The sequence below is a fragment of the Sinocyclocheilus rhinocerous genome, unplaced genomic scaffold (assembly GCF_001515625.1).
Source record: "Sinocyclocheilus rhinocerous isolate Xijiao unplaced genomic scaffold, SAMN03320098_v1.1 scaffold61, whole genome shotgun sequence".
In the NCBI taxonomy this organism is placed as follows: Eukaryota; Metazoa; Chordata; class Actinopteri; order Cypriniformes; family Cyprinidae; genus Sinocyclocheilus; species Sinocyclocheilus rhinocerous.
In genome coordinates, this window is record NW_015640445.1 from 10,334 (window position 1) to 38,299 (window position 27,966).

Consider the following 27,966-nt stretch of genomic DNA (forward strand, 5'->3'; position numbering starts at 1 on the left):
AACTGTAATATATATATATATATATATATATATTAATGTTATTAATGATAGCTCACATTTAGCCTATTGGTATCCTCAGCATCAAACATACACCGGACTATATTGATCCTTTTTAACACATAAGTCGTTGTCTCCTTTACAAGACTTCATTGGTCCGTGATTGCTTTGCCATGGAAACATAATCCAATGAAAATAAAAGCATAAAATAATCTCGTTTATGGCCTTCATATTTTTCAAATCTTCATATTTTCGCAGAGTGACTACATTGTGGCAGAAAAGGCAATGTGTTATGAAGAGTTTATACAAAATATCATTTTTTATGTAAAGAATCAGCACTTTACAGGTAAATGTTAAACAAAGCTAAAAGAAAGAAAAAAGCCATTAACGTAGAACGACTTTTGGGACTGTTCCATGGTCACTTGTTTAGCCCTTCTTTTTTCTTCTTCAGATCGAAAACAGCACGTCTAAATGTTGGTTCTGGAACTAGGCTATATGACAAAATGAAAATGCATTTATAAAGATGTCGCTTGTACTCATTATTACTCAAACCACTTAATAAATCGGACGCGTATTAAGAGCAATTTAAATGACATCAGGATAAATCACAGGGCCCCTGTTTAAAAAATACTGCCCTGCAAATTTCTCCCTTGTTTTAGTCGACGAAATAATTAGAATTTATGCTTATGAAACAAAATTACAGTGCAATGTTTCAAACACTTACCATCCTTAGATCTGTCTAAAAGGAAAACCAACACTCGGGTAACCCTGTCCACTAGCTCAAAAGCGAGAGGGGAATCTTACGCCAGTGCAAGCGCCTGTCATGTCAAACTTGTCAGCCAATAGAAAAAGAACAAGAAAGAAACGCGCGGTTTGATTGGCTGGCAGCACCTCGCTTTGGAGACATGTGTAAAGGGCCAGCCCATCATTTTCTGGGATTGAAATGTAAGCCTGTGCTCCCTGCCATCAGGAAACAGAAGGCGAATTTTCCTCTCTTGCAACTAATCGGTATCGCATCCGTCTCGGACGCTTAATTTCCATCCACATCGGCTTCGGTGCAATAAAAACCAGCTAAACTGGACTCGGAACAGGTCAGAAAAGGACAGCACAGTGAAGTTTCTTTTTTCATCGGCAGGCTAAACGCAATGGGTAAGATCCATATTTCATGTTTTCCCACATGGGAACGGCATGCATAAACACTTTTGGGGAAAAATGGGTTTGACAATTAAGTAACGTATGATCCAGGTCTCGACTCAGACTTTTAAATCGACGGATGCTTTGACGGTCATTTCGGGAAACAGAATGGCACTTTGCCGCGAATGAGCTTAATCGACCAAAACCAAAACTACTGAATGTGCCATTTCGTTTATTATGACCTACGTGTTAAAGAATGTAGTAACTTGGTGTTTTTTTTTCTGTTTAAAGAATTTGCAGAGTGACTTGTGAGTTTGTTCCACTCAGTGCAATAAACTGAAACATAAAACTGAACACAAATTGCAATCTTTGATTCAATGCAAATATAAACAGCCGATAAAGAGTAGGCTAATCTTACCGAAACATTTATCCAAAAGTTTTTTATTTCAGACGCGGTTCAGGGCCTGGTAAAAATCTGATGTTTTATGCAATCCTTTTTTCTTCACATATCTGCATCACTAGAGCCAGCCTTTGGGGAGGTGAACCAGCTAGGCGGTGTTTTTGTGAACGGAAGACCCCTACCCAATGCCATCCGGCTCAGGATAGTAGAGCTGGCACAGCTGGGCATCAGGCCTTGCGACATCAGCAGGCAGCTCCGCGTCTCTCACGGCTGTGTGAGCAAGATTCTGGCTCGGTACAACGAAACCGGCTCAATACTTCCCGGCGCAATTGGCGGCAGTAAACCCAGGGTCACGACCCCAACCGTAGTCAAGCACATTAGGACTTACAAGCAACGGGACCCCGGCATTTTCGCTTGGGAGATTCGAGACAGACTGCTTGCGGACGGTGTGTGTGATAAATTCAATCTGCCCTCTGTCAGCTCGATTAGTAGGATTCTCCGCAACAAGATTGGAAATCTGTCCCAACAGAACCAGTACGAGTCGAGCAAACAGGCCCCTCATCACCAGCATCAACCCACCCTTCCTTACAATCACCTGTACTCCTATCCAACTCCGATCGCAGCCACTGGGACTAAAGTACCAACTCCGCCTGGCATGCCCACTCTTCCTGGACACATGGCAATGCATAGGATATGGCCTTCCTCTCATTCTGTTACAGATATTCTGGGCATTCGATCAATAACGGAGCAGCAAAGTAAGCATCCTCTTAGTTTTTGGTAAAAGAAAGTCCTTGTCCATGTGAGTGCGTGTGGGGGCATGCGAAAAGTCAATGTTCTCAGGCCTGTCAAAAGTGTGTGTGACTGTGCGTTTGTGCGCAACAGAGAAAAAATTAAGAGAGACGTTTTGGTTGTGATGGAAGGCCAAAACATAAGATTATTAAGATATCCAAAATCATTTTTATTTACTGAATTATTTTATTTATCATGTATCGGAGGGTCCTCAAGAAAATGTAAAAAAGCAAACGTTTGATGATACAAACGTGTGATGATACAAACAGCGTGCTGGGATTTGTGCAGAAGCCCCACGGTTGCATTGAAACAGATGGTTTAAGTTTTTTTTTGTAATAATTAGGCAGCGGATGTGGAATATTTTGGACAACTCGGCGCAGCAGAACAAAAAAAATAAAAAATTAGGTGTTCATAGTTCGCAATGTTTTACAAGACTAGGCCAACATTTACGTCTCAACTCCTCACGAAACAATTTAGGTTTACTTGCAAATGTTTACACAGCAATGTTTTACTTTTTCAGTAACCATCTTAAGCAACGCATTAGCCTACTTGAATTCACGCCGAAAGCATTTTACAATTAATGTCACGATTTCTTTTAAGCAATAGTTCCATTTCATAGAAATTGAATCAGTCTTTAAAATCGGGTTGTCTGTTCTATGTGGTGTGTTTGTACAAAAAAAAAAAAGTGTGAAGGCCGCAGCCTGTCCTGTTTAACTGTAGTTCTTTGCCTATTTTCAATAGTTGACAATAATGTTTCAAACGCAGAGGAGGATTTTGCGTATAGGCGACCTTTATAAACCATTAATGCATTTCCAAATTATTAGCAGATGTTTAGGGAAGCTTTCGAAAACCTAAATAAAGTATGATGTTGGTTACACTCAATAAGGTGTAAGCAACCGTTTCACCACAACATTAGCGAAGCAAACACCGAAAAACATCCACAAACACATACTTTCAAGGACGGGTTGACAGGAAGAATGCGTACCGCGAACTTTTGGACAGTTTGTCATCATTTAGAGTTCGGTTACAACCAGCTAGGTACACACACACTCACTCACTCTCACTCTCTCTCTCACTCTCTCTCTCTCTCATACACACAGACACTGAGTAATGGTTGGTCATGCTCATCATCTAGTCTTCATGCCAAGTATGCATTTTAATTACATTTGGTCTATGTAACTGTAGATGTGTTTTTCCTAATCGACCTTTTTAAAACTAAATTGATCTGGTACAATCGATTTGCACTAAACTCCATCAAAGTATGGCATCGTTATTGTGTAGCCTATTCCTGTTTATACGTTGTGAAACAATACAAAGACACACAGATTCCGTGAAGGCAGGGGGGAAAATCTACTTTGTGGCCCTCTCAGGTTACAACACTGGTGGGCTTGCTTTTCCAATTTCAAACTTTAGGAACCGTGTATAATATAATATCCATCAGGCAAAAAGGGGAAACGGTTAAAGTAAATCTAATTTGTCCTCCCAGGAAGACTCTGGGTAAATGCTCCGAAGGACTCCATTACACTGTAAGCTTCATCTGATGAATTAACTACATAAATCTAAATTTTGATATCTTTTCCGCATCTTCGATGCAGAAAGGAAGATATTATATGTGCTACGGTATAAGGACATCATATATTTTCTTTATTTGATTTAAAACATGCTAACATTACGTCATTATGATCATAAATTGCTCATGAAAAACGTGTTTGAGCTTTTTTTACGGAATAGAGTGCACACGCTGTTAATATGTATGCATACACGTGACGCACTTTTTTGTGTGTGTTTAGTGAGTATGGTGAGTTTGAGATGGTTGGCAGTGCAGCAGACTATACTGAATAAGTTCTTCTTGTAGCAGTTCTACTCCCCACGCTTGTCCTGTCTGACTCTAGTCTTCAATGTCTCTGTTTTGCCCCCAGTTAGTGACAGTCCGTCCTTTCCCAGCGCCAAACTAGCAGAATGGAGAGCTATTAAAATGAGTAAATTTTCACCAGCGAATTCTCCACTAGTCAGTCAGTGGTGTGGATAAGCCTCACTTAGAACCTGAAGCAAAATACACACAGGTAAAGAAGCCTCTTATGCTAACAGTAAAACCAATCAAATCAAACCTGGAAGGAGCAGGGGGAAAAAAGAAAACATGATTCAGCAAATTAATAGTCAAAATTCCATAACTTTTTTTGTTCTCTCTCAATTCCGTGTGTGTATGTATGTATGTGTGTGTGTAACAGAATATGCGAGTGTTCGTTGGCGCGGGCGGGCATATGAGGCCTTGTGCAGAGTGTCACTGGGTTTCATTTTCTTAGAAGTATTTACAAATTAAATGTAGTATCTCACATTTTAATTTTAATAAAATGAACGACACTATTTAGCCTACTTGTGTCTGTTTTCGCACAGTTGTTGTGGGCACGAAGCTTTTGTACGGTGCAAGGTTTATGCGTAGGCTACAATACCTCCGAATCAAAATGTATTCATATTCCTCAATGTTTTTTTGTTTTTTTTGAGAGCGTAATACTGAGTGTGTGACAAATAAATTTGTAATAAACGTTTTGATCCAATATTTTGCATAGTTTTTAAACATTTAACCAATATTTTTTATCCTGTTCTTTTCTGATTAAGAGACTTGAATTACTTGAATTATGCGTTTACTTGTCATAAACGTTTATTTTACAACATAGTCAAAATATGTTTTTTTCTGATTTAACGAATTTTTATTTTTTTCCCCTCAAGAAAATTATTTTGTCGAGATAAATGATTTACGATTTCTATGTAACCAGTGTTTACCCAACATCAGCCGAAGAAAAACAGAACAACAGTAAGGTTAAATATTATTAGATTTATATTTTTATCAATCAGTTTATGATTAATTATTATATAGTTCAGTTTTAAAATTGTAAATATTTTGTGTACGGCTTATCGAAGTCTTATCAATTACTTATTATCTTTCATTAAAGCCTTAAACATTTGCTTTACATAGCCTACATTAATGTAAAATATAATAAACAATAAATAAATATTAAAAGTGTCTATCTTTGTTTTTAATGCACATTTACACTTGAAGCCAACGCTTCTTACTCAATAAATATGCATTCTATTATTCTTTAATAAACACGTGTACTTATACATTATTATATTTTTTTATTTTCTATTCGCACATTGTTATATTCACCAGAAACCTTTGGATTGCTAAACCCCTTACCTGTTTTACATTAGAGCAATACTCGGATAGATATTGCCATCATTATCACGATTGTTATTATTAATATGCTATTATGGAAACTCCTTTGGCTCGTGGCTGGTTGTTCTGCACACTGGTGTTGCACACTTGCGCCGTAGCGACAGTAAAAGACAAATGTTTTTATATTTGTCAAGAAACTCCTGCACCAGTGTCTAGCTGCTCATGCGCTTGGATGAGAGGGGAGAGTGCGCGCGGATAAAGTGCGTGCCATCCGGTACAGACGCTCGAATTATTTATTCGCGCACTGCTAGGCAGCAACAAACAGATTGACTAATCTTTTGTTGTGGGTCTTAGAGATTTATGCGTCGTGGAATACGATGGAATAAATCTTTGTTACTGATGCTGAAACATTGTTTTGGCGTAAATTATGCGTGTACTGATTGAAACCTAAAAATTAAGAGTGTAGCTTGCTTATGAAGATTGTAACCTTCGGATAGATGATGAATAGCACTGACTACCGAATGTTTGAGTCTGTCATCTTGGATAAATGATCAGATATCACGAGTCAGGCTGGATTACGCAATAAATGAAGGCAGTAAATAGATAAATCACTGTGGCTTAAAAAGTTATTTGTATCTGTCAGAAAGCCCGATAGCTTGAAACAACAACAAAAAATATGAGTAAAAATCAAGAAGGGTCTTTGAAAATGAATCGTCATTCACACGATTTTAATTTAGGCTATGTTATGCGTTTCTCATAACCGAAATGAACCGATACATTTCATTTACATTTACTGTGCAGTGAATTAAGGTGTAGGCTGATAATAAATATTCAATTTACTGAGCATTATTAGCCTTACTTCGAAAACTGTTATTCAAATATCAAATACTATATTTAACTATCTAAACCTTAAAGCATAACGCGATATGAGTATATGTCTATTATTTGAATCCTCCAGACACAGCGTGACGACATGATTAATTAACAAACGCAATAGATAGAAACATAATTTAGAGGATAAAAGATGACTTACATTAAGCTTAATTTATTTAATGTTATAATATTGTCTATCTAGATGTTGGAAAAAAAACGATCATTGAGAAACTGATGATCTGTTCAGTATAGCAACATACCTAAAATACAGCTAACGATTGAAATAAATGATTTTAAAATAAGTTGTCACTTCTTATGTTAGTCACGATATTTTGTTTAGGCACAAATATTTGTTTGGAAATATATTACCACGCATAGGCTATACACAACAACTCACAAATGCTTGTGCAAAATATAGCCTTAGCACAAATACGTAATTATCTAACATTTTGGAATCAATACCTTTTTTTTTCTGTTCGCGCAGTGGTTTAGGGCTGATGAATTCCGACGATTGGATTTTGAGCTTGGTAAATCATAACACTTTGTTAACAATGTGTAAAAAGTAGGCTACATCAGATCATTTGCGTAAAAATCATACTGAAACAAGCTAATCATTTCAGCCGCCTGCAAATGTTCATATAGGCCTGTATGTCAGATATTTTACGCTGTTAGGCTATATACACATACACCGTTACGTGAGAATTGATACGTGAATTCTTAATAAGAAGTGTAACATTTTCAAAGTTTTTCTTTTTTATGTCAAGCTTGACCGTAATATCTGCTATCGCCTTAATTATTAGTTCGTGCATGATTTGAATCATTCAAGATAAATTGTGGCAGAATGCAAATTGGTTATTTTCTATGCTGTTTAAGTAATGAATTAAAAATTGAATGAATACCATATACATGCATGTATGTACACGGATGTGCTAGTGCTAGGGGTCAAGAGTGTCATAATGAGTAAATCATAGGCAAATCCTAACTCCGCAACAAAGGGGATTTCATCTGCGGAAAACATTTCCAGTAGTCAGAGACCACCCTGCCTCAGAATTTCTTCCTTTATGTAGAAAAGCCTTGGTGAATTCCTCTCATCCTGAACTGATATTGACATTCTGCCAAAGGGTTACAGACATTCCTGCTCTTGCATCTCCCTCCATATAGCTTTTCCATTTCCGTCAAATCTTTTAATATCTTCTCCTTTATCTCCATTCACAGACTCTGCAAGAAAATCTCCCTTTCTGTTTTTAACATTCACCCGTCACTATCTTATCCTCGCTGTCGTGATATCTTAGTGCTCATCTCAATGGCTCATCTCTAAAGTCTTACGCTCACTGTTCTCTGTTTTCAGACGCCGAATGGATTGCCCACAGTGAACAGTTCTGTCACAGCTCCCAGCATCCATCCTTACCACCCTCCCACCCAAGTGTCACCCTACATGGGGTACAGCGGCACCACGTCGGCCTATGTGACCGGCCCCACATGGCAGCCGCCCAGTGGCAGTGCTCTCTCTCCCCACAGCTGTGACATCACCACCCCGCTGGCCTTCAAGAGCTCGGCTGCCACGCGAGACTCCGTCCATTCGGTCGCCGCCTCGGCCCTGTGACTGTACTAGGAGCACGGGGGGGTTCGGAGAACAGAACGGAAAGGCAACAACAGAGAACGAGAGAGATGGGGTAAAACACAACACCTCGGACATTTTCATCCTGTGCTCTCTCTAGATGGACCGAACTTTATCGCTTTACAATATTTATAAAAGACTTGTCAGATGAGCCATCTACCGTTCTGTATGCCCACATTCCCTTGCTCCATATCAGCATCTCTCACTTGCACAAGACAAAAGAGCAAGAGTGAGGATATGCAAAGGCCGTTCAGTCCGATCTGATCTGAGCAGAGGATTTATCAGTAAAGAACATCAGCAATGGTGTGCAGTGCACTTGGTCTGATAGTGTTGGGCATTCCTCATGAAACTGCGTCATCACTAGCCCGAGTTAAATTTTGGTGCTTCTCTGTGAATATGTTGTTCTTGTATGTTTCCGAGAAAATGATTGAATAAGCAAATCTCATGTAAAACAACTGACCAGTTTGCATGTAAATGTTTTTTTCAGGGTGTTAAAAATCTCTAATGTTTAGATGTTCTGCTTTGTTTCTTTTTTTAAATGTTTTTGATAAAAATCAAATTTTTGTCTTTTTGGATACAAGTTTCACTTCACTAATACTGTATGCCAGAGCTCTTGGGAAAAGTTATTACATTTATTTATTAGATTGTAAGGTACGTTGAATGAAGTGCAACTGACACGGCACCGGGGAGAAGAGGCATTATGTGGGACATTGACGCACATTCTGACAACAGGAGCATTCATTCATGCAACATTAATGATCAGTGAAGCTGCACACCTCCAGGCATTGCACAATGAAATTGAATGTATCTTATTAAAAGAGACATGTGTAAAAACCAGTTTAATATAATTTTATTTCATTATTTATTTTGTCGCCTACGTTCATTCTGAAGAAAATTTATTAATGACATTCCCACTATATACTACTAATAATAATACTGATACTATAAATACTAATGATTTCTATTATTACTACTACTTAAAAAATTGTGTATTACATTTAGTGTAAGTGCAAAAAAATTAAGTGTATTAATTATAACAGCTGTAAATAATAATGGTTTATTTTTATTTATTATTAGTTTATTTATATATCCTTAAAATAATCTCTGCTATGAAATAATGAAATCAAAGATTACAGTTTCATCCCATTAAAAAACAATGCGTTAAACAATTGCTATTAATTTAGTAGATGAATGTCATTTATACAAAGACAAAATTTTAGCAGTATTAGTTTTTCTAACACTTGAATGGTGATGGAGAGCACACAGATAAAAAGTCTCTGGTTTTACAAAAAGTAGTGTCTAATGTGATCAATTTAATAATACCATGCATGATGAATGGTAGACACAAATGCCTTAATTTATTTGTTATTTGTTTTTTTAATTAACTTAGAATTTATGCAATTCACATAGAATTCATATACCCAGCAAGAGAAAAAACACACGTATACACACACATGCAGCAACATGAATGCACAAACACCATTGCAAGGCCTTGCATCTCAGGTGTTACATGAATGGCCACACATTCCTGAGCGCTCCTGCCTCTGAGCTTTATCTAAAGTCAGAGCTGATGTGAAACAATAAAGTTATGAGAGAAAGGAAAAGCTTATGGGCTGCATGTCATAATGGGGTAAAGCTTCCCCACTGTTTAAACACCCACTGCCTCCTTTTTTGGTGGTCCAAAACAGCATAAAAATGAAAGACATAGCATTGAGCTCCATGTAATGTTTAAAACATGACAAACACAACAAAATACATTTATATTCAGAAATCCCAACCTCCACAAACACACCACCTCCATGCCAAAAATTCACAAACACACGCTCTCTGTCCCTAACGTTACGATATACGCAGATCCCCACATGTTGCAGCGCAAACAGTCCTTCTGGCAGGCACTGCTGCTGATTTGACTTGGAAAACACTTTCACCCCAACCCCGTGGTCACGGACCGTTGCTTCGGGATCGAGGTGCTGTTTTGAACACATATACACCACCAAAAAGGCAGACACGAAGCCACCACACATAGAGGGCATCACATGTCACAATGCACCAGACAAACGCCCCAGACCCTATTCTATTCAAATGAACAGCTTTGAATGCCATTTTCCTACTCTGACAGCATTGATACGGACGTTGGCTTTGCTGACAATACAAATGAATCGACTGGAGGCACACATCACAGTCGTTCATTTAATACAGGGTCAACAGACGTTAAAAAAAAACTCTCAAAACAAAGGCGAACGTACAGAGAACACAGCAAGACCGGCCTTTTTGAGAAAAACCATGACACTTGGGTTCATTACAACTGGGAGTTTGCCACACATAATAACGTACAGTCAAAAAAAGTCGTAAAACGTGGCGATTAATCTAATTTAAAAATCACTGGGAAGTTTTTGAAATAACACAGAAAAAGTGTATTTTTTCAAGGCGGCGCAGCACACGTACAGTCATGACAGGAGGAAATGTGACAAACACCTTAATCTTAAAGCCACCATTGAAACGGAGGAAAGTGAAAACACATTTGCTCACGCGCCCACATCTGTTTAGAATTAATTCCTATGGAAAATCAAGTCAAATGTCACATGGTTATCTTTAGCTGACTGTGTGCAATCAGGCTGAAGACAGGAGCACGGAGCACCGTAACACTGTACAGGGGGCTGTGGGTGGACCGGGCCGAGGTGCTAGCTTGATTTTAAAGGCCGGCTGACCATAAGCAGACTGTTTCCCCTCGTGTGCTAGAACAGTATGTCTTAAACGCTCAAAGGTAAGTGTCAGTTTTTGCTCGTTCTTCTGGTACGGTGTGTATATCTGGCGGCCACAGCGAAACCTCACAATCTGAAGAAACGGCGGGGAAAAACTTCAAACGAAAGAGTGAAAGGGAGAGAAAGGTTAAGGAATGATATAACAAAACTAAATTATCTGAAATAATGCTTCAAATGACTTGGAAGAAGGTCTTTTAAGCATTTAGCGGAAAACTATGAGCACAGTCTGAAAATGTGTCTGGTGTCGTTAGCCTTCGGTGTTGTAACTCAGAGAAGCTTTAAAAGGCCGTTGAAAGGACTGACAGCGTACAACCAATCAAGAGTTGAAGCGGAGGATGAGAGCCTGAGGTGCAACTCAGACTGACTTCTATACATAAGATGAGAATAACAATTGCCTTCACTGTCTTCAAGTCAACGAAGTGACATAAAACATGACCTTTAAAGCGAAGGAGGGAAATGTAGTCAGGGTGGAATTCAAAGGATGACGTATTGTTTTAACTCATCCAACTAGTTATCTTTAAGCAACACAGAGGTAGACTATGTGAATAATATGAAACTGTTCCCCATCTACTGTAGGCCGCAGCGCTTCATACTTTTATTATGACAGCATTGAGAGGCCGTCCTGATTGTTTAGATTTTAGTTGCATTCAGTTTTGTTATTTCAAGTTGTGCTGAGCTATGATGAATCAGCCTGCAGGCCAGGAGAGATGAGTGAGAGCGAGCGTCTTGGCTCATGACGCTATGATGACATACTGGAGTGCAGTATGAAGGTAGAAAAAAAAAAATCAGGTGATACATCATCATAAGTGATTGTCACCACAGAGATTCCTTTCCCACAGTAATCTGTTATCACTACTAACAAGGAATTATAAGTAACAAACCAGTAAATTACAGTAAATTAACTTAAAGGGTTAGTTCACCCAAAAATGAAAATTCTGTCATTAATTACTCACCCTCAGTCGTTTCAAACCCGTAAGACCTTTATTCATCTTCGGAACACAAATTAAGATATTTTTGATGGAATTTGAGAGCTGTCTGACCCTGCATCCAGAAACGTAGCAAGGAGATCTGTAAACAAAATGGCACCAGGGTGATGCTGCGGAGACGAATTGTTGAATAAACGTGTTTTTTTTTTTTCTTTTGCGCACAAAAAGTATTCTCGTAGCTTCGTATAATTGCGGATGAACCACTGATGTCACATGGATTATTTTACCGATCTCCTTGCTACGTTTCTGGACTTGGGAACATTTCAGTTGTGTTGCTGTCTATGCAGGGTCAGACAGCTCTCAGATTCCATCAAAAATATCTTAATTTGTGTTCCGAAGATGAACGAAGGTCTTACGGGTTTAAAACGACATGAGGGTGAGTAATTAATGACAGAATTTTCATTTTTGGGTGAACTAACCCTTTAAGCCTAAAAATTCTAATGATTTAAATGTTAAACAACAGCAATGTTTCAAAAGACGCAGGCCAACAGTTATGGAAAACTTTTAAATATCAGCAAATTTTTAAATTGCTATGGAAATTTCTATAAGTAAATAAAAATGTTTAAAGAAAAAAAAAACGTAATCAGCTCGAAAACTAAATAAAATGTTTTATAAAATATTTATTTTCATCTAGAAATCAACTGGAAATGTCATGAAAATTCACTGGTCAAAATGTGTAATTTTGAAGAGTTTTATTTCAAGGCACCAACAACCAATTTCACAGATTTATTGTAGTTCAGGAGCATTTATTAGCAAAATACAGCTATTACTTGAATACTTGTAACCACTTTGGGCTACAAGTTGTTATAATTACAGTTTTACAATTATTGTATATCAAAAATGATTTTGAAATCCATTTGAATGCCTATAATTCAATTTGTGAATGTCTAATGTCTAAATTTACCAATATGATTTTGCTTCACACATTTTCAAGCGTTAAGCATATCAAGGGTGCTTTGAATTTGAAACACTGTTGATACGGCTATTGAGAAGTGGGACCTTGAGAGCTTTGAATAGCTTCAACATGGAAAATGAAATACAGTATGATGGATTTACAACCAAATCTAATAAAGTCAAAGTCCTAAGGAAGCCATCCAGAAGACAGCAGACACATCCCTTAGGCTTACTGTAATTCAGTCTTGCTCAGTCAAAAATTCTGAATTTAGGTTAAAAATTAGGTGCTGTTTCTGTTTGGTATTTTCAGTTAGGGTGTGTAGAGCTGTTGTGGTTACTATTACATATGCAGGCATGCGGACAGGTAACTCTCAGATGTCTCAGTAGTTGTGTTCTGTTATATATAAACGAGACTTGGAATGTCAAGATCCAGGGAGTGACTGTGCTGTTGCAAAGCATCTGTGGTGGAGAGTCTACATGTCACATGTCTGAGGAGCTGTGATTTTGAATGTGGTTGGTAGTGTTGATTGTTCAGGAACAATCATGGCATTGTGTTTGATCGACCTGGAAGGGATGGAGTACAGACTGATGGTGATGTGCAGATGATCACCAGTTCTTCTGCAGCCAGTCAGATACGTATTCATAAACTAACAGCATGACTGCGCCTCCTATATTCAGAAAGTAAAAGAAAGTTAAAGGCCATGGATAATTATTAAATGTTAAAGGGATAGTGCACCTAACAAATTTAATTCTGTCATCATTTATTCATCCTCGTTCCAAACCTGTATGACTTTCTTTATTCTGCAGAACACAAAAGAAGATATTTTGAGGAAGAACCAAAACAGTTACTATTGTCTTTTAGTGTACGGACAAAAGACACTGAGTCATTTCTCAAAATATCTTCTTTTTTGTTCCACAGAAGAAAAGAATGTGAGTAAATGATGACAGAGCTTTCATTTTTAGGTGTACTTTATTTATGTTACCTGGTCCAAGTCTCATTATCTTGGGAATCAGTCCTTTGTATAAGGCAAGATATCTGCAGAAACACACACACACACACGCACACACGCACACACAGTTACATTTATTATAATTTAATGATTTGAATTTCTTTCTTCTGTGGAATACAAAAAGAGGAATTCAAAAAAAATGTAATGCTCCTCTGTTCCATAAAGAACGCACATTAGAGTATCATAAAAGTAGTCTATTCTACTTGTGCACTATATTCAAGTTCTTCTGAAGCCATTTGATTTGTATGAGTAATGGACTAACATGTAAATTGCTATTCAAATGTCAACAACACCAAATGCAATTGGTTTTCTCAAGGCATGTTTGAATACACTTAAATTTGGGCTTTTATTCACACCGACCAACACACATACATAAATCTCATCAAATATGGCAAAAAAGAAGGTCAACCGTACTTGCTTGAGGCATGAGAACAAACTTCACTGGTCTAGTTGTGGAAGCTCAACTGTTGTGGAACTTGTGTTCTCATGCCTCAAGTAAGCTCATTTGAGCTTCTGTTTACCATATTTGATGTGCTTATGGATTAGTTTTTTATAAACGTTTTGAAGTTTCAAAGTTTTAGAGAAATGGACTACAATAGAAGGACAGAAATCTCAGGTTTCATTAATAATATCTAAATTTCTGCTTTGATGATGATGGGTTCAGAACAATATAAGGGTGGGTTTTTTTGTTTAGAACGATATGAGGGTGAATAAATGACATCCCTTTAAAATTTGATTGCTTTCTCACACAAATCTATCATGTGGCTTCAGAAGATTTGGAATGTAGAGTAGTCATATGGATGACTTATTGATACCTTTTTGATGCATTTATGTCCTTTTTGGAGCTTGAAAGTTCACGTTTATGGAAAAGAGCAGCACTAACATGTTTTAAACTTCTTTTGTGTTTCACTGAAGAAATTCATACAGGTTCTGAACAAAACAAGGGTGAGTAAATGACAGAATTGTCTTTTTCTTGTTCTTTTTTTTTTTTGACTGATCTATCCCTTTAAGGTAATTCATCTCTCTCTCTGTGGCTCGATCTGTCTGTGAAAAGGTATAGGGCACTAATAACTGGTCTAGTTGCGTACCTGCCCTAATGTGTTCAAGCTGATTTCTGGCAGTGGGCCTGGCGGTCTCCCTGTCCCAGCCTCTGTCCTCTGCTTGTGCTGGTGTTAATAAGGCTTGAGCCACTTCCTCTCTGCCCTGCTGTCTGATTAGACTGACCCGCTGAGCGCCGCGCGCCTCGTTAGGACCTGCTTAACGACGTCTCCCATAGGGACCACTAATTAGCCAGGACTGTGTCGTGTTAGAGGGCTGGACAGGATGGGGTACCCTCTCAGCACCCCTAAAACTAAAACAGCTTCAGTGTCTCTCTCTTTAACTCACACACACACACACACACACACACAGCCTTGCCCAAGATCAGGCCTCAATTCTTTGCCTCTAATAACAAACGAGTTGCCGTTCCCTTTGTACAGAGTGAACGGGGCCAATCAAGGCCCTGAAGGGCCATAAAACTACTGATTCTCTCTCACAGCTTCCCATGAGGGCTGTCAATTCAGATGGAGAAAGAGAGAGATAGAAAGACGCTATGAGCACTATTAGAGTCTCCACTAAAAAACAACAGCCCACGTCAGAATCGACATAGTGTTTACACAATGAATGAACACAAGTTATATTAACATGCCAGCTGATCTCACGCTTGTTGAAGAAGATCTTCCTTTAAATGCAATTTTTGAGCATTAGGTCTTATTCTTATTTGTCATAATATGCTAACATATTTATCTATTATAAAACAATGTCAGTACTTTTCACATATTTATAAGCAGTGAAGCAGATTTTTTATTTTATTTTTTTAAGAAATAACAAAAGATCATGCCAAAAAATTTGACATAATATAGCCCACTTATACCGTTTGCTTTATGGCAAAAATATAAATAAATAAATAAAATATATAATAATAATATATAAAAATTAGTTTTAAATTAGATTAAAAACATGCTCATCACAAAAGATGTATATTTAAGTCATTGTGTATGAATTGCATTTAATTCATTTTTGTATACTTTATTAATAGACTTTATCCCCTCATATTTTTACTTTATGGTAAAAAAATAAAATAAAAAAAATAAAAAGTAAATATTTAAGTAATTCATTAAATAAATAAATACATTTTATATAAAAAATTAAAAATATGCTCATCACAGAAGATGTGTATTTAAGTCATTGTGTATGAATTCATTTTTGTATACTTTATTAATAGAAAAAAAAATTCAGCCTTATATCATTCACCCATTATTAGTGTCCTAAGTTTTAGGATGCGATATGCACATGGTAAAACATAACCATCCAGTATATTATCCACTAAAAATGTTAGGTAAAGTTTATGTAATTCAAATAGATCTAGACAAAAGAAGTGACACAAAGTGCTAATTTTTATAATTCCAGCATATAGCTCAGAACAAAAGGAAAACATAATTACACTGAGATTTAGAGGGTGCTTAAATTTGCTGGTTGTCAAAACTTGCCCTCTTGTCCCCTGTGGGCAGAGGATAAACATAAAATGTTGTATCATTTTTCTTGTAGGTGAACCTCATGGCAGTTCTGGTTGGTTTAATGCCTCTTGTCGGGTGTAATTTTGACACCTTTAGTTGTTGGGTGATGGCCTTACCCCTCCTCACGGTACACAAGAGCCATGGTCTGAAAACAGCTGCGATACTTGATCTCCCCTGGAACAGGCTGAGGACCCTGGATACGGCTTTTAGCGACATCGAAAGGAATGTTCACGCAGGATGAGACCGTTCCTGACACCAAACCGATAGCAAACTTCCTCATGAATTCCAGTCGAGGGTCCTGGCATACATACGGACAGAGAGATAAATTCAAGGTAAAGAGAGCGAGAGCTTTGCTATAGCATGGGAACTATTTGGAGCTTGCTTATAAGATGATTAATGATGATCAACGCACATTTCCTGTATTTGAAGGGCACAAACAATGCTTTACTTTAATGTTTGCTGAAGATGTTAAAGGAATATTCTGTAAAGTTAAAATAAAATTGTGAAATAAAATTTGTAAAATAAAGTGGTCTGCAAGTCTAAAAGTTAACTTTTAAATGTAAAGTTAAAGGGATATTCTACAAGTTAAAGACAGGATTTGTGGGATGATGTTGATAAACATGAACATTTTTTGACCTGTCCTTCATTAAAAAAAATAAATAAAAAATAAATAAATATATATATATATATATAAATTTTTCGAGCATTTAAAAGTAGAAATAAAATTGGTTATAACTTTACACAGAAAAGGATAATAAGTGATTTTACTCACACTAAAATAATTTTGTTAGAATAATTGTCTTGTCGCTACATAATTGAAACAATGAGTTAGCTTCACAAATTGGCCCCATTCACTTTCATTGTAAGTGCCTCACTGTACCTCAATTGTCTTTTTTTATTAAAAAAGAGGGACATATCTAAATAAACTGCCGAAATAAGTGCTGTAGATTACACTTAACTGAACTATTCCTTTAATGATAAAACAATAGCTGTTTGATGACAGTTTTATAGTCAGAGTCATATTATTCAAAATTCTAAGATAACACTCTAGTTGATACGGAAATGCAAATTAGTGCATAAAAGACAATGTAAGCAGATAAAGGAGCTAATAAGGAGGAGTGATATAAAAATGCGGATGGAAAAAATGTGAGCGAGTGATCGAGCAAAGGAGGACTAAAGAAAGAAGTGAAAGAAAGGGGGCATGGAGTCAAGGATGTAATGGCAAAGCTGGAATAAAACCTCAGATCATTTTATGGTAGCGGGGCACAGATTAGAGTTTCATGAGAAGAGCGAGGCTTTACTATTGGCTGAAGTGGGTCACATGACCAAGGGCAAACTTTGGGAGAGGATTTATAAACAGAGTTCATGCAGGCAGACTGGGAGGCATATGGGGACAATTTGGGTAATTGGGCTGCGACTCGACACTGGTGTATTACTGTACAAAAAGAAGCCTGAACCAGTGCAGCTCTGACATCTAATTGGCCAGGATATTTTTTACAAATGACAGCAGCCCAGCAGCAACACGCAACATCGACAGCTAAACCTGAACATTGCATTGCAGGGGAGGAGCGTCGATGTGTAACAACAGCGCTCCGCCTTATGTATAGTTTCCACACGAAACACTCCCTTCATCGCAATTACATTTGCAGCACACTTTACCGATGTTCTCAGAAAAGAGTAATTGGTTTCATAGCGAACGCTCCTTAAATCTCGAAGTCTGTGCAGGATTCGATATCCCTGGAGAAGGATCACTGATTTGGATCCTAATTCCAAGTGAATGACTGGTTTCTTTGAAAACACTGAAGGAAGTAGATGCTCCACCTAAAAAGCAGAGAGATTTTCTTTGCAATAGAGAGTCAAATCAGGGATGGTGAGCTCTGCCCTTTTGCATGATCGAGCGCTGGAGGTTTCTGGCTTCTCAGGCAATGACGATCTTAGCACCAGATGAAGGGGGTATACTAATCTTCAGTAGGACTTCAACTGTAACTCCCCCCCCCAACAAATACCTCAGCCTGCTTCCAATTAGTTCATTTGAGTAAATCTAATGCTCCAGTTTATACATGTGGAGCAGGCGTATGGTAACGTTTTTATTAAACAAAATTAACTTTTGTTTGGAAGTTGAGCCCTGCCGGATGTGTAATCTGAACCTTTGAGGATGTGATGGAGAGCAAACAGGGAAGGTATTAGTGAGGTTTATCTTAGCAGCTCCTCTCCTCCTCCCTCTCCTTCTCTCGCTCTCTGCTGATGTGCATGACTGATCCCTCCTTTAATTTGCTAGGCGACATGTTCAGCCATCAGCCTGTAAATACGTAATTAAAAAACTCTGGCTTTCGTATTACTTTTAGACTTGAATCTCAAATTAAAACGTTCTGAGATGAACAACATTGTACAATTACTGTCGTTTTCGGTTTATTCATGTGATGTAAATACATGTGAAAGACAAATCTGGACCTTTATGTATCATAACTAACTATATGAAACATGCATGTAATATAAAGGAAAATGTTTTTCTTATACATTTACAAGAAAACATACAATTCATAAAAAAATTAAACATTTCTGTTTAGACGGTCTCATCTTTTCAGATCATGTCACCCTATGTTAAAATTAAGAGGTGACCCTAAATGAGAAAACGTCACAAAATTTCAAGAAGAAATAAGTAGTTTAACCAATTTTCAAGAATACAACAGGAGGATTAATTCAGCTAAGACGTCATGCCATGATGTATTGATCTTCTATTGGTCACATGTCTTTTGAACTTTGGAATACAGCGAAATTCAAAATGTCTTCAGATAAGATTGTGTTGTCAGACATCAGCATTCATATGCGAATGAATGGAAGTCAACAGAATTAAAAGTATAGTTTGACCATCCATTAATATGTTGTATTTATATGTACGGGGCAACCTGTATCCAAACAGGACTTTTGAATGTTGTATAAATGTGTTCACAGCATGTTTCCAGTAAATATTTATGGAATTTCCCTTATTTCCATCCATATTTCTTCTAATAGTAAGATATGATTTATAGACCTGCATTTATCTTTTACATGTAAAAAGCTATTTTCATAGTATGAAACAAAGTATGCAAATGTCAATCGCATCAAAGTCAAAAATGTTTTTTGAGAAAAGCTCTATAGTGTCATTTGTTTGCAGATGGCATTTTCCTTTGAAGGTACTTTAAAAAAATATATCTCATTGTTTTTTGTCCAGACAGTTAACGTCAGCAGTTATTGACCCCATTGACTTTCAATGTATGGACAAAAACAATCAAAATATTCTTCAAAAGATCTTTTGAGATGCACTGAACAAAGAACGCCATACAGGTTTGGAATGACATGAAGGTGAGTAAATGGATGAACTATCATTTTTAGGGTGAACTATCCCAAAATCTGACACTTTTTTTACCTGACTGGCAGGTATGGCATCTTTAACGTTGAAGTAGAAACCAAAGTAGATCATGTTGAAAACGCCATGCCGTCCTAGGGTGGAGGTCAGGCCCTTATTAAGCCCACGGAGACCGAAGCCGTCTGTGTTTATAATCGTTCTGGCCTGTGCAAATGTAGACGGTTGCTGCATGGAGAAAAACAGAGAGCAATAACATTAAGGCCCTCAAAACGAATGACTAAGACATTTGTGACAAGACAAAGGCAAAAACAATACCAAGACGACAATTAACAGCTGTAGTCTCTTACCACTTTGAATGAATCCCTGTTGGCCTGTAGGCTCACTTTCACTACTTCAAATGGATTTACAACCAGAGCCTCGGTTAACCCTGACCCCAGGCCAGCCACAGAGAGAGCCTAGCATATTGAAGCAGGCAGAATTACATTACAAGAGAACATGACGCCACATGACAAACGAGAAAGACACAGGGACTATAAAGAAAGTCGCTTTGTGTTTAATTCAGAACAGACTGTATTTTTTAGTTGACCAGTCAACACTTAAGGTATGTCACACAAATCCCATAACTCAAAGGAACAATGCTACTGTGACACTTAGCCTTTTAGAAATGTGTTTGTCCAGACGCAGAGCTTGACTTTAACCCACAAATGAATGAATGAAACTGCCACCGTCAATCATTCTCAGGGGTTAGAAAGGAAACGCAGACAGGAATCAAAGATAAATGAACTGGCTCAGACAAAATGACTGGGACAAAGATAAATTACTTCATATGTTGCAATAACAACTCAACTGTATGACAGAGAAAAAGCTTTCATATTTTCATACTAGCGGAACAGAGAAGCATTGACCCTATAGTTCAGCAAATTAACAGTAGTGTTCATGTTAGCATAGCTTTTTTTAGTTTTTGTCTTTTGATGAAAAATGTAATTTCAGTTTAGTTAATGCTTTGCCATGCCATATTAATTTGTTATGCATTTTACACTGACTACAATGTCTGACTGCAGTGTCCGACTGTATCAGGCACAAATTACGTAAAATGTTCCGTTTAAATATGTATCAAACATTTCCAGTGTTTTAGAGGTTGAATATAGCATTGTTTTTTTTATGTAAAGCCTCTTATGCTCACCAAGGCTGTTTTATTGAAAAAATAATACAAGCCCCCCCCCAATAAAACAGTAACATTGTGAATATTATTAAAATTTTAAACAGATTTTTTTTTATTTTAATACATTTTAAAATGTAATTTATTCCTGTGATGATAATCTTATTATAAATATCATACCTTATCATTATAAAAACATTTAGTGCTTAATATTTTTATGGAAACTTTAATAAATGTTTTTCAGGATTCTTTGATGAATAGAAAGTTCAAAAGAAGAGTTTTTGTTTGAAATTTAAAAAAGTATACTTGAATAATTATTATTGCTGATTTTGATTTTACACACACACATACGCGCACACACACACACACACACATTTTATTTTTATTTATAATATTATATATTTTACATTATTTTATATATACAACTAAATTATTTTTTCTTCTCATTGTCAGTGAATTGGTAATATATTTCACTGTTATAATTTTCTTGTCCAACATTTCAGAATGTTTAGTTCAATCACTTGATCATCATAGTGCATCTTTATCTCGTTATCAACAATAAAAAAAGGCATTAATCAACAAACATTTCCGTCAGTAATTTTGAGGAAGATTAACCCCGCTAAACAGACTAATAAAATATGTGGTAGGGTTTTATTCTTATGATTAGTGGCTTTCCATTCAAGCACTTGACCCGTATGTCTGCAGGTTTCAGGCCTACTTGAAGAGTGACAAAGGAGATCTTTGAGCGTGTTTGCATAAGGTGAGCTGGGGATAGTCCACACCCACACCCTCGATTAATACGAAATTGTGTGTGTGATGATTACACTCACACATTTTGTCTTTTTGTGTGTGTGTATGCGTAGCCATGTATACAAGCTTGTGCATACACTGCAAGACAGTGTGAGAGCCTCATTACTCATTTTCTGTCTGAAAACCGGACATCTCCTTGACCGTGTTTACAGAGCCAGCCATCCGCTCTTTCATTTTTTATTTGTCATATTACTGCATGTCTTCATCAATCATTCTGAGAGGTTTCAGCTGAGGGGCGGAGCCACAGCTCAATCGCTATGTTGAATTCACTTACTGCCTTGCAGGCGATCTCACTCACACACTCCATACATCAATCTTCCCAGCGCCCGTGGGCTCTGTGTGGATTGACATCTCTAGCTAGAGTGGGCGGAGACAGGTGTGATTGATAAGGCAGGTGAATGTTTTGCCTCTTCTTGGCTGCTCGACGAAGCCATGGATGCGAGATCCGCCGCCGGGCTCAGCCGTCAAGCCTGCTGCCACATTGATAGACTGCTGTCAAAGTAATGGGCTATCTTTCACATGCCTCGCTGAGCAGCATTCATCTCGATTACACTTGGTTCCCGCTGCCAGCACGCCATGTAATGAGGAGAGTGCTTCGCTTGACTGTGAATGTGATTGTGTGTATAATATCAATGACCGTGTGTGTGTGCATATATCTCGCTTGTATCAGATGACTTACCATGCCGGGTGATAAAAGAGTAAAGCTCAACAGCTTCTTGTACTGCTCAAAGGTAAAAAACTGCAAAGAAGATCAGGACAACCTGTCAGGAAGTGTTTTCAGACGCAACATGCATTCACATACATGCACGCAGACAAGATGAATGCTCACACCCTAAGCAAACACAGCTCAACTGTAGTGAATGAGAACACTGAAGCTGTCAACATGACACTGAGCAAATACAAAAACACATAGGCGACTAGTAGGATGACGTATAATTCTATATATCAGTAAAGATTTGCTCAGCTTGACAGATATTAGATAATAAAATATCCAGTAAGACTGATGGAGGCCAGGACCTGTAGAATAAACCAAGCCTGTTTAGTATAGGTTTAAATCAACAGACGTGGAGCATCATGGATTCATGGATCAATGTTAAATGAATAGAAAATTCTGTCATCGTTTACTCAACCTCATGTCGTTACTAGTGCTGTCAAAAGATTAATAGCGATTAATCGCATCCAAAATAAAAGTTTTTGTTTACATAATATATGTGTGTGTACTGTGTATATTTATTGTGTATATATAAATACACACACACATGCATGTATATATTCAAGAAAAATGTTATATTTCTATATTAAATATATTTACATATAATATAAATTATATAAATATAAATATATACGTTTAAATACATGTAAATATTTTCAAAATATATTCTGTATGTGTGTGTATCTTGACAGCACTAGTCATTACAAATCCGTATGATTTATTCTGTGGTAAACAAAAGGAATTCTGAAAAATATTCTAGCTACTCTTTTCAATATAAAGTGAGTGAGGATTGGAGGCATCAAGCTCCAAAATACTTCATAATACACCATAATTCAAAATATGCCATAAAACTTGTGCACTAAATTCCAAGTCTTTCTAAGTTATACAATAGTTTTGTGTGATGAACAGACCAGAATTTAAATAGTTATTAACAGAAAATCTATCATACTCGTAGCTCTTTTTCTTCACTTTCACAAAAAAAAAAAAAAATTCTAATTGTAAAGATTTGTTTTACTCTAAGGAACTAATATGCACTTTTTAAGGCTAAAAAGATAAAAAAAATATCCCCAGTGATGAGCCGTTTTAACATTATTTTTCCTGACAGTATTGGCAAGTTAATTCGAGTTAAACAGAAAAGCAATGATGCCCGGTTTCTGAACGAATAGTGCTTTTGAGTCAGGTTTTTTTCCCCCCTGAACAGGTTAATCTAGTTCACTTTGCATGATTTGTTCACACATTCAATGATACAGTTGTGGCAGTTACTCTTCATTTTCAGTGAATAACATCTTAAATTTTGTTCTGTTTGACAAAAAAAACTATAGTACACTTTTAAAAATAATGGTTCTTTATTAGCATGATGATGATTCCATGAAGAACATTTAATATCCATAGAACCTTTTGGTAACACTTTACTTAAAGCCTTTATGTATAATGCATTATAAAAGTAGTTTTAATGCATTAATTATGCCTTGTAATGCACCTTATAATGCATTGTACAATCTCATGAATAATTGTAACCACAATTAATACATCATAACACTTATCAATTCATTGTTACACTATGAATTTTAAATTTGGTTATAATTATTTATGACAAGATATCGTATTACAGCACACATTATGAAATAATTATAATGCATTAATAACCCTTAATAATGCATTATACATAAAGGCTTTAAGTAAAGTGTTACAAACCTTTCCATTATCTTTAGATTGTTCAAATGTTCTTTACACGAAAAAGAAGAAAATGGTTATATTTATGAACTGTTCACTGAAAGGTTCTTAGAATAACCAAAACATGGTTCTATGGAATCACTGTGAAAACATCCTTTTGAAACCTTTATTTTTAAGAGTGTATGGCCTGAGAAGATTTAGATTAAGTCACACGAGTAAAGTATTGATTACTTTTATGATGCTTTTGTGTCCTTTTGAAACTTATAGGCAGTTTCTCAATATGCGTTCTTGTCTGTACTTGTGTTCATGTGAACTTGTGAAACGTCATCAGTAGTCGCCCAAGTAATGTTCCAACTCAAAATTCACATCTAGCCAAGTACAGTTCAAATCCCCGGATGTGTACTTGCTCTGCCCCTTTTATCAAGGATGCATCCAGAGGTGACTTGGGCGAACTTCGGTGCATTCCAAATGGGATATATCGCCCTCCGAAGGGCACTTCGGAGTGAAAACAATCATGGCCGCCATATTGAAGGGTCGTTCCAAACTGAAGTGCTCAAAACTGGCCACTTCAAAGGGCCCTTCGGAATGAAACATACCGAAGGGTACAACTGATGGACACTTCGGCCCCAATGATCCTTTTCGCTGATTCTTTCCATGATGACGGCACCTCTGTGTGGGCACGTGATGATGACGCAGAAGGGCACTTCAAGAAACAGTTGTTTGGTCCCCTACACCCTTCAACCCTTCGAAGCTCTCACTCCGGAGGGTAAACCCTTTGAAGGGATTAGGGCATAGGGATGAGCCCTTCCGAATGGAACGCAGGGCTTGAGGCAGCCAGGTATCCCACAATGCATTTCGCACCAACCAGCGAGCGTTAATGGTGGAGGAGAAAACCCGCATAATTTTCAAAATATTACTGTTAATGTGTCATGAAATGCAGTTCTAAAAGTATTCGAGAATGTAGTTGTTTAAAACTCAAATCTGCGGTTTATTTATAAAGATAGCACCTATTTGAAAATCTGCTTCGCCGAATTCAGAGACGTGAGCTCCAGGCGATCAGCGGGCGCTCAGTGCTCATGTATCCCGACGAGAGCAGCCTCAACTTGGCTAGACCTTCTGACATTTGCCGCTGGCTCTGATGTCTCGGTAGTGGTTAAACATGAGGTAAAATTAGTTTTGGGTATATCTAACAGGCAATCTTTGGTCTCATGAATCTATTATTTCTTCCAGGTCATATCGTTTTGGCTGAGCACAAAGTTATATTTCATAAATTATTTATTTATTAATCGTAATACAGCACTGACTTTGTAGTATACATTTGACTTGAATTGTTTGCTTTTGTCTTTATTTCCTATTATATAAGTCTTTTATACTTTATACTTATACTTTTATAATGGCTATTATTGTTCATTAAAACATTAAACAAACATTTAACAAAAAAAGTTGTGCTTGTCATATTTCATTTTATTATACATACAGTGAAGATAATCATATGTGTATATGTGCACATATTACCTAACCCACATATTAATATGTTTTATATTTTGAAAAAAACGAAAAGGCAGTGGTGTTTGATATCATTTCGTTTTATTGTAATGCGTGTATGCGTTGCATGAACCACATTTTTGTGGCTATTAATATTTTAAATGAAACCGAAAAGAGGCAATGCTGTTTGATATAATATTTTGTTTCACTGTAATGTATATACGTTCCCTGAACTACATCTTTGCGGCTATTAATTTGTTTAAATGAAAATGAAAAGAGGCAGTGGTGTTTGATATCATATTTCGTCGTATTGTATATAACCGGAGTAGCCAAGGTGAGCTGACTGACGTTATCAAGTCCACTGCTGTTCCATTTGCAGAATTACCGGACTTGTGTCCTCCCGTCCTCAGGAGTTTGCACTCCCGAGTCAAACTTGCGAAGTTCGAACTTGCAAGTCTGAACTTTGCGTACTTGGTATTGAGAAACGGATATAATCTCCAGGCCCCATTCACTGGAAGAAAGTGACCCGTATATTTTTCAAAATTCTCTTTTTATGTTTCTAGCAGGAAAGAGAGTCAAATGAGTTGAATGACATTAAAATGATTACATGATGACAGAATTTTCATGTGAAATCAGGTGATCAAATCTGAATTATGACAAACTGTTAAAGCATGTCAAGTCTACCAATCCAAAGCTTTCCAATAATGGAATGAAACCCCTTCCAGATGTTTTTTAGATTGGAAAAGTGAGACCTTAATGTGCTCGCTCTCCTTTCAGGCACCCATTTGGAGGTGCCCATAACCAAAGGCCTAAAACCACAGTGGGTGCTCATCTAAACTCAAGAGTGTATATATGTACTGTTTATACATGATACTAAAGTGAGGCCGGTAGCAATCTTTGGCCATGTAGGTCAATATTGGGAGTTCTCAACAGCAAACACATGTGGCATGACGAGAGGGGATACAAACATAGAGAGGGGATGAGAGTTTTTGATCCTCCTGGCTAGAGCCGGTATGTTGAGGACATACGTATGTGGTCTGTGTGTATGCTTACACTCGGAAGGCCAGGTTGCAAAGATCAGAGTGTGTATGGTTTAAGTGATGAGTTTAAGCTCAGAGTCAAATGTGGTTTCTGTTACCTTCACTGCTCTTTTTGGGGTCTCAGCCAAAATGGGGGGAAGGATTCCCTTGTAGAAGCCATACACTCTGTTGAGGAAAAGACATCACTCATTGGGTTTGATACACATGATAAATGAACAAACAACATTTAAATGTCTATTTGGCCGATTATGTGTACAGTAATGAAACAAAAGATTTGTTTGCATCTCAAAGGATATTTGATTCAAAACAGTTAAACGTCAAGCTAGGCCCTATGGGTGATTTGCACCAATATGTACTGTAGCTATTAAAGGGGTCATATGACGTTGCTAAAAAGAACATTATTTTGTGTATTTGGTGTAATGAAATGTGTATGCGGTTTAAGGTGAAAAAAAACATTATTTTCCACATACTGTACATTATTGTTTCTCCTCTATGCCCTGCCTTTCTGAAACGCGTCGATTTTACATTTTGCTCTGAATGGCCAGCTTTCTAGTGCGTTGTGATTGGCCGAATTCCTCAAGCGTGTGACGGAAATGTTGTGCCCCTTACCATACTGTGATGCCGTGTCCCGGCGCGAAGAGACAAACAAAAACATGAAAACCCATTATAAATATGGCTGCGGCAACAATACTACAGTGAGAATCGAAGTTACGCCTTCTTTCTTTGCGTGAACATTTGGGCGGTGTTATGCAAATCTTCCCACATCGTGACGTAGACATGTGGGGTGTGTTTGAACAAGACGTTTTAGGAGGGCGTGGACGAGTCTTAACTTTTATAAAGAATATCTCTTGGGTTTGAGACTTTAGTCTTTGCAACTTTAGAGATCTTATCTATTCACGAACAGCTTGTAACACTCCAAAGAGAAAGGAAAACTTGAAATCGCATAATATAACCCCTTTAATGTGCTAACCCTCAACACTTGATTTTAGCATCATTGCAAAAATTCCATGAAACTGTGACACCGTGTTTATTAATGAACTTTATAAATTTTCTTTTTTCATAAATACCATGAGATGCTTTTATTTGAGTTTATATAATCCTTAACTAGTGTGTGGTAATATGCTAATGTCACACACAGACTTAAACATTCAACAGGTGAATCACAACAATGGTAACAATTCAAGTTCATTTATTTTCATTACTTGTAACAATAACCATTTTATTTGCTCTTTTTGATGTGCTACTACTGACACAAGACAGCAAATAAAATTGTCAAATAAAAGTAAAACAAATAATTTATTCATGCCGCAATGCACTCTGGGAGTCAGTGAGTAGCTATACTAAGTCACGAGAGTCACGAGTTGAAAGGATCAAGTACCCCCTACAGTTCTTTTTTAGTTACTAGAACTCTCGTGTAAGTAACTATACTAACTAAGCATTTGTCAGTACAACATACTATTCCTATTTCACTTTACTTAGTTTACTTAGGCAATCGGTTTGCATGCTTTTTTTAAGTAAGCCCAACTAATTAGATTTTACAGTGTACT

At 37.1% G+C, this 27,966-nt stretch overlaps 1 protein-coding gene and 1 pseudogene across 2 annotated transcripts in view; one reads left to right on the top strand and one right to left on the bottom strand.

The window, feature by feature from the left end:
- Nucleotides 1-982: 982 nt before the first annotated feature.
- LOC107752814 (paired box protein Pax-9-like) lies at nucleotides 983-8,820 on the top strand (annotated as a pseudogene).
- Nucleotides 8,821-12,428: 3,608 nt separating this feature from the next.
- LOC107752726 (mitochondrial 2-oxodicarboxylate carrier) overlaps nucleotides 12,429-27,966 on the bottom strand; it is a 106,044-nt gene continuing 90,506 nt past the window's right edge. The window contains exons 5-11 of one of the 2 annotated variants that reach the window (XM_016568752.1): nucleotides 26,518-26,584; nucleotides 22,188-22,247; nucleotides 19,887-19,994; nucleotides 19,600-19,764; nucleotides 16,310-16,491; nucleotides 13,612-13,664; nucleotides 12,429-13,296 (exon numbers count right to left, since the gene is read on the bottom strand). In XM_016568752.1, the coding sequence (XP_016424238.1) occupies nucleotides 13,235-13,296; nucleotides 13,612-13,664; nucleotides 16,310-16,491; nucleotides 19,600-19,764; nucleotides 19,887-19,994; nucleotides 22,188-22,247; nucleotides 26,518-26,584 (697 nt within the window). In that variant the 3' untranslated portion in view covers nucleotides 12,429-13,234. The remainder of the gene's footprint in view (nucleotides 13,297-13,611; nucleotides 13,665-16,309; nucleotides 16,492-19,599; nucleotides 19,765-19,886; nucleotides 19,995-22,187; nucleotides 22,248-26,517; nucleotides 26,585-27,966) is intronic. The other variant, XM_016568753.1, reaches the window with a different exon arrangement.